At 29.6% G+C, this 12,228-nt stretch overlaps 1 protein-coding gene across 2 annotated transcripts; it reads left to right on the top strand.

Annotated features, from left to right (window-relative positions):
- Window positions 1-5,547: 5,547 nt before the first annotated feature.
- Window positions 5,548-9,273, top strand: LOC133670463 (protein REVEILLE 6-like). Of its 2 annotated transcripts, none has more exons than XM_062090964.1 (8): window positions 5,548-5,914; window positions 6,071-6,119; window positions 6,763-6,886; window positions 6,989-7,165; window positions 7,257-7,361; window positions 7,881-7,990; window positions 8,111-8,170; window positions 8,719-9,273. In XM_062090964.1, exons 1-8 carry the CDS (start codon window positions 5,691-5,693, stop codon window positions 8,800-8,802), a joined length of 933 nt encoding a protein of 310 aa, XP_061946948.1. In that variant the 5' UTR covers window positions 5,548-5,690; the 3' UTR covers window positions 8,803-9,273. The 2 variants fall into 2 exon arrangements, with proteins under 2 accessions (XP_061946948.1, XP_061946947.1); XM_062090963.1 differs by having other exon boundaries at window positions 6,062-6,119.
- Window positions 9,274-12,228: the final 2,955 nt, after the last annotated feature.

The following is a 12,228-nucleotide window of genomic DNA, read 5'->3' as shown; positions in this document are numbered from 1 at the left end:
AATAATAATATTATACACTATCTAATGATTAATATCTATATTTTTTATCAATAAATATTAAATAGTAACATTACTTTTCAACTAAAATATATAAATATCTTGAAGTGAGCTGAAATAAATAAAATCTATAAATATCTTGATTAATGAAAACAAGTTTTTTGGATCATAAATTTCTACTCAGTATTTTTCTATATTTCCTCTAACTTTCTCTTATGTTAAAAGACTTTGTTTGAGGTTACAAGACCATAATTTATCTTACATTATTTATTATCTTATTTCTTATATATATTTAGTGATTTAAACATTGAAAAATCTATCATTACACAAAAGATTTTTTTTTTGTGGATACTCAAATCCAAACACAAGCCTAACATGAATCCTGTTTTCTCTTGTTAATCAAGAAAAAGAATATATATATATATATATATATATATATATATATATATATATATATATATATATATATATATATATATTCTTTTTCTTGATTAACAAGAGAAAACAGGATTCATGTTAGGCATATATATATAAATTTTTGTTTCTTATATATAAATATTCATTCAAATCTTGACAGAATCGCCCTTTCCAGAGATATTTTGTTTTCTTTTATTCGTCCCTGAGATTTTTATTGCTGTCCACTTCCGTCGCTAATCTTTTTTTCTTTCAATTCAGTCTTCTAGAATCATGTTTCCCGTGGTTTTATGAACTCAAATCTTTTTAAAATTTCTTACCTAGCTTGCCTTGCATGTCGGGAAATTTCCTAGTATTAAATTAACAATCACTCTTGAAAATTTTAAATTTTGCTTATTAAAAAAAATGTAATTTAAAGATAAATGACTAAAAAGACATCAATGACAAAATAAAAGGCACAAAGCATGCAAAGCTATGATTTGGTCCTTCAAGTTAATGTTTTTCATTTGTTAGTCCTTTTTTAGATTTTTTTTGTTTGGCTCATAAACTTCATTTTATTTATGTTAGATTTATAGATCTTGAGTTAAGAGAGTGAAAACTGCTAGAAAACACGGGGAAGGATGGCCAAATTTCATCTAACAATAACTTTAATTGTGGTGTTTATAGACTTGTTTTAAAAAATAAATTAATGAAAATGATTTCTGCTTTTAACGATGCTAAAAAAAGTATATCATAGTTCTTAAATTTTTTTAATTTTTGTTTTCCACAAATATTAGAAACAGTTTTGGGGTTGAAAATGAATTTGCTAAGGTTTTAATGATGTGTTTTAAGATGTTTTTAGATAAAAATAAATTAAGATTTTGATTTTTTAATCCCAAAACTTTGACTATAATTTTCTTATTGGTAAAGGTGACCAAAAACTAGTGCAGAAGATAACAAGTCGTTAGCCATAACAAATGACTTACATATCATTTGTTTTTTGAAAAAAAACAATCTTAGAACAAATAATTTATTTAAAAAAATAATTATTTTGAAAAGGTACTAGGGCTACTAGGCCCATGTATATCTGGGCTTTTTAACATTAGTCAATTATATGGGTTTGATTTTTTAAAAATTTTGATTATTTTTTATTTTTAATTGATATCCTCTTTTATTTTTTTTTAATTTGAAATCTTATTTTTTTAAATTGTAATTAATATTTTTAATTTAATTTTTTAAAAATTATTTTAATTTATCTTTAAATTTTGGTGTTCAAAAATACACACATAACATTAATATACATAACATGAATAGATGAAATCTAAAAGATGCTATTACCATGTTTTATATTTTATTTCGTGACCAACATGACAATATAATGAACAAGGAAACGAAATAAAATATCAAAGAAAAAGGCAACTCGAGGCAGGTAGGGACCGTAGGGTACTTTGCATGGGGGCCACAGGAGTGAGTCTCATATAAATATCTTCTCTTTACTAGGCCCAATTCTCATTGTTGGCCACTTGGCTTCTTGAAATCTACATCATCCCATTATCCTGTTCTCTTATGCTATTTTTTTTAGCTATTAGTTAACTTTTTCTTTTTAATTTACTTTTATTTTTTATTTTTTTTTCAAAAAGAGACAGACATACTAGATTCCAGCATAAAGAAAAATTCATTGTTTGCAATTTCAACCATAAAAATAATTATTTTTTTATGTTAATGAATTCTGTTTCATGAGAAAAGTTTGACTTAGATATTGTTTTGCATTATCCTTACATGAGGAGTTAGATTTGTCCACGAAAATAAATTTAGTTCCGAGTTGATTTTAATTTTTGAATTGTTTTTTAGGTTTTTTATAATCATGGACTAGTTTATCAAGGTTTTTAGGGTGTTTGCTGAGTGATTTTGGTCAAAATAAGTTTTTAATCGGAAAAATTGAAACTCTAATTTTATAGATAAAATTATTTTTCATAATTTATATAGAGCAGACAACACGTCGTTTGTTTTTTAAAAAAAAAACAAAAAAATAGGGTGGATGATAAGTTTTTTGTCTTTTTGAGAAATAAGAAAATACAACAGGCCCATACATGTGAGTTAGGTTGTTTTTTTTAGTGCCCATACCCACACGATTGGGCTATTTCTGTTTTTTTTTTAATTTTGTTGTTTTATATTTGGTTTTACAAAAAAATAAAATAAAAATCATTAAATCCAATTGAGTCAAGTATTCGGGTAAGAGGTTTAACATGTTTATCCACAATATCTAGGTTATTATCTATTTTTTTATATCATATTTTTTATTTTTGTATAATTAAATAAAAAATAATATCTGAAATAAAAATATTATTGAATCCGATGATATGCATGACTTTCATCGAGAGTTTGCTTAGTTGACATGAGTTCACTTTGATTTTTTAATTAGATATTGCTTTTTTATTATTGTTAATTTCATCATTCAATATTGAGTTAATTTGAAATTGAGTTTTCCAATTTATTTTTTTAAAGTTGAGTTTCGCATGTCAACTTAAGTGAATTAAATGTTTTTCCATCTTAGAATTTGATTAAAATATCATTCAATTCATGGTTAAAATCTATTTTTGCTATAAAACATGTTATAAATGACTCGATATTTTATCTTTGCGCTAATTTGTTTTTACTCCAACTTGTGGTGTAACGCTGGCTAGTGTGCTATTTAAGTAAAAAACTTGGGTTAATTTCTATTTTGAGATTTGTTTTTAGCCATGAATTGGTTTATCAACGCTACTAGGGTATTTTTCAGGTATTTTGGGTCAAAAAACCTTAACTTTAATTTTCTAGTCACACACTGACCAAAATTCGGGCAAAATCAGACGGCATGTTGTTTTTTTCTTTTAAATTAAGAAGGACAACATGTCATCTGTCCTAAATACAACAAAAAAAAAAACACTAAGTGCGCAGACCTTAACAAAATAGACCAAACAGACTAACATGGCTTGCCAACCTTACAACATCTAACCTTTTTGCTTTTTTTTTATTTGTTTAGAATAATGTTTTTTGTTATATATTGTTTTTGAAATTATTTTTTATATTTAAATTAATATCACTTCTCTATTTTATTTTACTTGTCGAGCCTCTTTTAAATTATATATATTTTTATTTTTTTATGTATTTAGTTTTTGAAGAGATTTTTCTTTTTCATGTATATTTTTTTTTCATATTTTGTGCATGTAAAATTTATTTTTTCACATTTTTATTTATTTTCATATAATATTTTTATCATGTTTAACCTTGCATGATATTGTTTTTTCTTCTATTTTACTCAATTAATTTAATGTGTGTATATATTAATATTATCGTTAGACTGAATAAAAAAAATATTTTAATATTTTTTAAAAAATATAACCGGGTAAATATCTCATTCTGTGAGATGAAATATCATGATATTCATGTATCTTTTATTTTTTAAAAATTTTTATTTATTTATCTATTAACACCTATAATTTTTAACTTATTTGATTTATATATACATAAAATTTTTAATTTTCTTCAGCAACACATAAAAAAAACCTATATATATATAATTTTTTTTTTAAAAAAGGCCACATAACTGGTTTATATCTGTATTGTGACGATATCATGAACCAGAAAAAAAAAATATCGAAGAAAAGGCAACTCAAGGTAGAGCACTTCGGATGGGGGCCACATAAATATCTTCTCCTCTCAGGCTTAACCATTCCATGGTCTTATTGCTGGCCACTTAGCAGTTGGACAAGCGTCAGCCCGCCGTTCTCACTTCTGGTCCCCATGTTCTGCCACGTGTCATGGTTCTAAGTGATGTCTATCTTTTTCTGTACGTCATGTGAACCGACCCCAGCCACACCCTTTGGGTCATAATCCCGTGGTTTATAGACCATGGTAAGCTGCTTGACTTTTTGTTTTTTTCTCATTTTAAATGCAAATAAGCAATAGCAGTGGAATAATTTTGAATAATATAGTAATTTTTTTTATTGAATAATAAAACAATTACAAATAACGAAAACAAAAACAATTTCTTCATCAAAACATGATAGAACTTCTAATTTTTTCTTTCATTTTTGTTGTAGAATTAATTAATTTAATTATTTATCATTTTAAAAAATAGAACACCAACCCAAAAAAAAAAAAATTAGCATCGAATCATTTATGATTAATTATGAGGTTTAGATACAAATAAATTTTATAAATATTTATATAATAGATTTTTATTTGTTTACTTAAATTTAGTTTGTTTTTAAATTGAATATTAATAATTTCATTTTTTTTTCATTTTTTAAAGGAAACTTTAGTGAAAATATTTTTGTGTTGAGGTAATGCTAGTTAAAAATCTCTTAAAAAATAAAATCACAAGATAAAAGCACTATTCAAGATGTTAATCATGCTTAGTGTGAAGTAATTAAAATTTAATTAAAGTTTATTGTCCAGAAAAAAAAACAAAATGTAAAATGACAAAATCATTTAGAATAATTTTCCTCTCTTGTGTTAATGTTCTCCTTTCATTGTACAAAGAAATTAATTTAATTCTTGAAAGAAATTAATTAATTAGAGGATAAAAGTACTCTAAGATGCCATGGCCATCACTCTTGAAAGAAACTTTATGGACATATATATGAAATTAATTATATCCTATCAAAATCATGATGCTTACTACAACGCATTGAAGTCATAAACTTTTAAAACTCAAAGGTTGCTCCATCAACGTACGTAACATATTATTATCCTTAAACTATCATTTCAATGATATTAAATAAGAACTTTCAGACAACTTTAATTCAATTGTAATAAAAGATTCACTAAAAACTTAATAAAAAAGAGATTAATCTTTGTATACAAAATACTGATATTATTAAAACGGAAAAGAATTTAGTGTCATTAATTATATAGTCTGTTGGTATCAAAATTATTAAATTTGATTTGCTCGATTCAATTTGGAGTTTAATAAGTTAAAATAAATTAATTTAAATAATATTATTTTAATTTTATTTAAAATCAAACTAGATTTTAATTTGAGTTTATCAGAGTTATTCAGGTTTAATTATATTAATATTATTTTTAAAAGGTTTAATAAGACTAAGGCGGCGCATAAAAGTTGGTTTGAGAATATCATGTTGGGTTCGGTTTATAAATATAACGTGGCATATTCTCAAGAGCCACGCATCCATAATCACTGATATCCCACAAAGCATCCAATTCTCTCCTCCACCTCTCACCCTCTACAAAACCCTTTAATTCAAAACGAGCAGAAAAAACCCACCAAAACCAAAAACCCATTTCTTCCCACAAAAATGGTATCAAAAAACCCGAACCCGGCTGACGGATTCTACCTGGATCCAGCCGGAATGGCTGCATTACCTGGACTCTCAACGTTCCCTACAACAACGACGACGACGGCGTCAGATTCTTCATCGGAGGATCCGAATAAGAAGATCCGAAAACCGTACACGATTACCAAATCCAGAGAGAGTTGGACTGAGCCGGAACATGACAAGTTCCTTGAAGCTCTTCAGCTGTAAGTGCTTCTTAATTAGTATTTTATTGATTACCCATTTGTTTAATTGTGTTCAATTAGGGTTTTGTTGTGATGTTTTTGAGAAAGTTTGGATTTTGAGGTAAACTAAGAGGTTTTTGTGTTTGTTTTGATCGGTTTTGTGTTTAGGTTTGACAGAGATTGGAAAAAGATTGAAGCTTTTATTGGCTCAAAAACTGTTATTCAGGTATTGGACCATGAACTTATATGAAATGTATGTATTTAATTGCATTTTGGAATTTGGTGGAGGTTATATTGTTGTGCGTGAGCGCGAGCGATGAAAATTTGAGGGTTTTTTCCTTTTCCTTACTGTTTTGGTTGGTAATTTGGAGTTGAATGTTTGAGTGGGGGTTATATTTTGTCGAATTTTAATTCCATGTCAAGTAGTTTGTGTGATTTTAAGTATGGTGTAGAAAGGGCTTTTTGAAGATAAGTTTTTGTTGCCTTGGAGTGATGAAAATGGATAACGGGCTTGATTTGTATTAGGGGTTTTGAAAGGTTAGTATTTTGTTGTCTTGGAGTAGTGAAATTTGATCAAGGGCTCAATTTTTGTAAGGGGTTCCTGAAGATTCGTTTAAATCTGTGAGCGGTGAAAATTGATGATTTGTTTCTTTTTGGTAGCTAAAGAGTTCTGCTTTATAGTTTTATGGTTAGTGTGAAAAGCGTGAATCTTATGTGTTTAAATGAATTCTGCTTTTGAAATATTTAGAGGTTTGTAAATCTGTCTGTTTTGAAGTTGAAGGAAATTGTGTCCTGTTCTTTGTGTTTTTGAACATTGGAAACTGATAGTAGTGATATGTATGAGAAACAATGAAATGGAAACTTTGCAGATACGAAGTCATGCGCAGAAGTACTTTTTAAAGGTTCAGAAGAGCGGAACGAGCGAACATTTGCCTCCACCACGGCCTAAAAGGAAGGCTGCTCATCCATATCCTCAAAAAGCTTCAAAAAATGGTGAGTAGCGCATTTTGAAGTGTTTATTCTTAGTGCCTGCAAGATCAATGCACAAACAGCATAAATAATGTTGGCCTGACTCGTATGCATTGTACCTGGCAGCTGTGGTGCTTTCACAACCATCAGGATCATTTCAATCATCCTCTGCTCCCCTTGAATCTGGATGTGCTTTAAGGCCTAATTCGTCTTCAATACCTATGAACCCCATTGTAAGTGCTGCTGCTGCATCTTCTTGGACAAACAATGTGCCGACTGTCAGCGTATCAAACCAAACAACAGGTTTGTAACATCAAACTTATCCACGTTGCTACCGATGCTGTCAAACTCAATTCTTCGGTCACATTTGATGGCACGTTCCTGTGCTTTGCAGGAGCATTAGTGGCTAATAATTGTTGCAGTAGCAGTGAGAGTACTCCAAGAACAAAACCAGTTGGGAAAACAGCTGAGAAAGGGAATCATGGCCAATCAATGAGAGGTGAGGGTTTCATTTCATTTCTTCAACATTGTAATCTGTGCACTACCGATTGAATGCTGGTATTGATATTTGAACCTATAAATACTTCATTCATGCACATTTCTGAAGTTAGGCTAAAATGCAGTTCTTGTGGATAAAGGTCAAATGCTTTAGCCAAATAGATATTGTGGTCACATATGACAGCCCTCTAAACTTTAAGTGTGTGCATGCTCAAGCATGCATGTTGATATCCTACTGTAGACATGTCTGTATCTTGAATTCATCAGCAATGCATGTCTATCATTCAATGAGAATGTTTAAGTGGTCACCTTGAATTTAGACCTTTTTGCATATGACAGGCTGTTTTTGCATTTTTTACATGTATGTTCTCCTTTCATTTCCCATTTTCTCTCTGGACTTTTTGTTTTTTTTTTTTGACAACAGAGCCTTGATGAGTTTATCTCTTTATGCTAGTTGTTATTAGTTTCATGTTTCATTTGCACAGACTTTATGGCACTCACACTGCCCTTTTGTTTGCAGTGCTGCCTGACTTTGCTCAGGTATATGGCTTCATTGGTAGTGTCTTCGACCCAAATGTTACTGGTCATTTGCATAATCTTAAGAAAATGGACCCTATAGATGTTGAAACGGTATGCTCCTGAACCCTACTATTTTTTTTTTCTATTGTTACAAGTTTATTGTGCACTACATCTCTAACAATTTTACAATTTGAAAGTTCATTTATTTTTCTTTCTGGTTTTTTTTTGCAGGTGCTATTGCTGATGAGAAACCTCGCAATCAATCTTACCAGCCCCAGTTTTGAGGAACATGTGAGTGCCATTTCAGAAAAGCAATTATGTTTATTGATTGCTGCCTGCTTTTTCACCAGCTCAGGTTTTTATTATATCATGTATTTGTGTCGGGTAATGCACTTAAATCTGAAACATTTTACCACATGAACAATATCTTGTGTTGAATGAAGGCAATGATCTCTTTTTAAATCACATAGCAAGGTGGCCTTTCTTGTTTTAAGTTCTGTGGCCTTTCCTGTTTTCAGCTCTGTTGGGAGCTACTGTAAACCTAATAGTATACAAGATAAAGCATGTCCAAGAAAGAAAATTGCTAGCATGAATAATTGACCATAGGTATGCAGGCCAAGTTCAGTTAGTGGGTCTCTCCATACATTCAATTTCCTTCCTTTTCCATAGCTGGCTAGTTGTTGAGATGGACGCCCAACTGATCTTTTGCAAATGCCCAAGTCCTGTTTTGTCACCATTATCTTTTTTCCTATGATGCAGTTCTCGAAAAGCAGTGCTGTATGAAAACCATATAGTTCAATTTTACTTGTATTTTGACATGCTCTATTCTATTAATGCAGAGAAAGTTGCTCTCTTCCAATGAGATGGACTCGGAAGCCATGGGTGTAAACAAGAACGTTGATCAACCAATGGATGTTGCTTAAATTTGGTTGGGAAACAAGAGAAGACAATGATCCAGCGTGGTTGCATGGGCTTCATGTTTGGTTTTCAGACAACTTTTGCCGACTCTTATTCGTTGGTATGGCAGGAAAAAAGATGGCGCGATTAGAAAGCCTTAATGCCAGCTATTAAAGGCATCTGCTATAGTTTTTTGTTGCCATCTTCTCCTGTTTGTGAGGCCATCGATTGCAGATTTTGTTACTTTTGTCCTCCTCCTACGTGTATATTGGAAAGAGGAAATCCCTAATGATGTATAATAGTTCAGGAGTGTATATAGTGATCTTAGCATGTATAGATGTCTAATCACTCAAAGTTTTGACTCTCAACATGTAAACTGGGCAATGCAAATGATTATGTATATCACCTGTAATCCCATCTTTCTTTAAAAACTCTGCTGTTTCTTGCACAATAGGGTATTTATGTATTGTCTGGCTCAAGGCTTGACCTTTTATTAAGTTGTATCCAATACTTGAAGAATCGAAAGATATCTTTTTAACCTATTAATTTCAAATAGAACTCTCGTGTTCCTGCTGTGCCTGGCACCTCAAGATGGACTCCTAAGAAGCTTTGAAGCCGATCGAAGACAGCGAGAGTAGCAGCTGATCCACTTGTGTCCTGATGTTCTCCCGTTCATGCGAGGGAGATAGCCAGAGAGGGTTGAGAATCTTTATGAATAGATGAGATTGAGATTTTAATATATGTTTTATATTATTTTTTAATTGGAATCATGACAGATGATAATCAGAATTAGACCTATTCCGAAGTCTGCAATGAAAAAAAGTGTCTTCATGATTAAGAAGCATGTTCAATGAACTAGTGTTATCCTGACTACCCCTCTGTTTCTGAAACATGCTCACCTCTGGTTTCATTATGTAGTAAAATCTGGTATTTTTCATGAATATCTTTTTCGCTCTCCTCGTTCACCTCCGCTTCACTCCGGTGTCTGTCTGTAAACCACATATTACAGCATAATCTGTTCCAAAAAAAATCTTCATGATGTCTTGCAGTAATTATTGACCAAATTGTTGAACATTCTCTGTCCAGATGCATTTGGTTGACTATATGTTCCATCTCAACTTCACTCTAGCATCTCCTCATGAGTCACATATTACAACATAATCTATTCCTAAAGAGATCTTCTTGCTAGTATATGTGAGTTTCGAATACGATGGTTGGAGATACAAGAATGAGATGATGTCTTGCAGTAATTATTGACCAAATTGTTGAACATTCCCTGTCCATGCCCAGCCATGATGCATTTTCGTTGACTGTATGTAAGCCTTTAGTTTTATGGAAGCTTATTACTGTTTGCACCTAAATCATCTATATCCAAAATATAAGCTATTGAATGAGTTTTAAGAATGATATAATATTATTCTCACCAATTTAAGTGAGTTTTTTAAGCTCTCTAAACTTGTTCAAGTATATCTTATGTTTAATTTTATGAAAAAAATAAAATGATGAGATTTAAATACATGACTACTTAACTTGCATAAATTCACAATATCTTAATCTACAAGTTTGTAATATTATGTCAAACAACTAGTTTAATATGAAAACTTAAATTTTTACAGCTTGTTTGAAATATTAAGGAATTGATAACCTATTCTTACCCCACAAGCTAATCTGGGTTTTGAAATCCTTCTTCAAAACAATGGACAGAGCTAATTCTAGACCAAGAAACCTCAGAAGAATAGTCCTGTAGAATTATGAAGAATTGAGATGCGTTTGACACAGATAAAATCTTTTAGAACAATGGAGCATTGACTCCTTTAGAAGAGCTATTTGAAGTTGAAACCTTTTCATGTTTGGCCGAAGAACAAATTCCAACCAAACCAGCTCTGCGAGACAGCCCTGGACAAATAATTTGTGTTCTTACTTCCTTTCTCGCCGGGTAATTTTCTTTAAATCATAGGTGTTTGCACCAGTTGGTTTTAATCCACCTTCTATCCAGTTTCAACCCTTGAGGAGGTCATGGAACAAGTTCGGTGATCTTCAGTAAATGAATATGCTTTGCCTCTCTTTCAAACAAATTTTTGTATGTGTTCTAGGTGGGATCAAAAAATGTTTTTACATTACCCTCTTACAATCTAAAACATTACATGAAGAGCAAAGGAATTAGAACACAACATTGTATAGAGTAATTTCCAAGGTTTACGAACACATACAAAGCAAGACAACAATTTGTTTGAAGTTTGTCGACAATTATCCTTTAGAATAAGAAACTGTTTTTATTGATGGGGGATAAGACCGAATGGAAATCCATATACTTGGTGAGAAAATTCAATAGGAATTAGGATCAGACTAGGTGTCGACTTGCACTACGAGTCGAGTTTAAATTATTTTTTTATATAAAAAATAATATTTAATTGCTGCAAAAACATTTTAAAAAAGAAAAAAAATATGATTTGAATCATAGACTTAACAATATTAAATAAATTGATTTTATTTTAAATAGATAATAAAAAAGCAACAAGATTAGAAGAATCATTTTTTCTTAGAAAAATTCATCACAATAACCTAGAAAAAAATGTATTTCAAAATAAAACAAATGATATATCTAAATTCCTAGCCTATTAAATACAAAAAGATACAATGAGGTAAAAAAATGACCTAACAAAATCAGCCATGCTCAACTAGAGTTAACATAACAAACCTATAACCTCAATGATTAAGATTGAGCTAACTTGAGTTATCCCACCAAACCTGTAATTCACGTCATAAAATTAAAATAACTTATTTTATTGTAAATATTAACCAACGTTAACTTTTTAAATTTGCGACTTAGATCATTAAACCCAAAGCATCATATTTGAAAAAAACCATGAAACTCAATTCATAATTAATTAATTTTAAAGGATGAAATTAAAAAAATAATTCAATTATACAAAAGAATTCAAAATAAAAAATAATAATTAAAATATTGAGGATCAGAAATGTAATAGAAAATAAAATTTATATTTTATTGAAGGGTGAAATTAAAAAAAAAATCAATTTAGAAAAAAGATCCAAAAAATAATAATAAAATGATCAAAATTGAGATACAAAATTAAAATAATTTTTTTATTGGATGATGAAATTGAAAGTAAATAATTTTAACAAAAAATAAAAAATTAAGAATCAAATTGATAAAAATAATATATCATAGATTTGGATTGAATGATGAAATTAAAAATAAATAATACTTTTATAAAATAGCAAAAAAAAAGAATAAAGAAAAAATTAAAAAAAATAATATATAATAAATTGAGATTAAGGAATGAAATTGAAAACAAATAAAATATTTTTTAAAAATTAAAAAATTAAAAATTAAATTAAAAAAAAATATATAAAAAAATCATTTAAAAGGAAAGAGAAAAAAAAGCCTTACCAACTACAAATTATCCACCCAACAAAAAAAAACATAAAAA

Source organism: Populus nigra, chromosome 13 (assembly GCF_951802175.1).
Source record: "Populus nigra chromosome 13, ddPopNigr1.1, whole genome shotgun sequence".
Classification (NCBI taxonomy): Eukaryota; Viridiplantae; Streptophyta; class Magnoliopsida; order Malpighiales; family Salicaceae; genus Populus; species Populus nigra.
This window is presented reverse-complemented; position numbering and strand designations above follow the sequence as displayed.

Excerpts from the sequence above, each read along its gene's own strand:
- LOC133670463 (XM_062090963.1), top strand. The coding sequence starts at position 5,691 with ATGGTATCAAAAAACCCGAACCCGGCTGACGGATTCTACCTGGATCCA. Across the intron at positions 7,166-7,256 it reads CGTATCAAACCAAACAACAG|GAGCATTAGTGGCTAATAAT; the intron begins GTTTGTAACATC and ends TGTGCTTTGCAG. Across the intron at positions 8,171-8,718 it reads GCCCCAGTTTTGAGGAACAT|AGAAAGTTGCTCTCTTCCAA; the intron begins GTGAGTGCCATT and ends CTATTAATGCAG.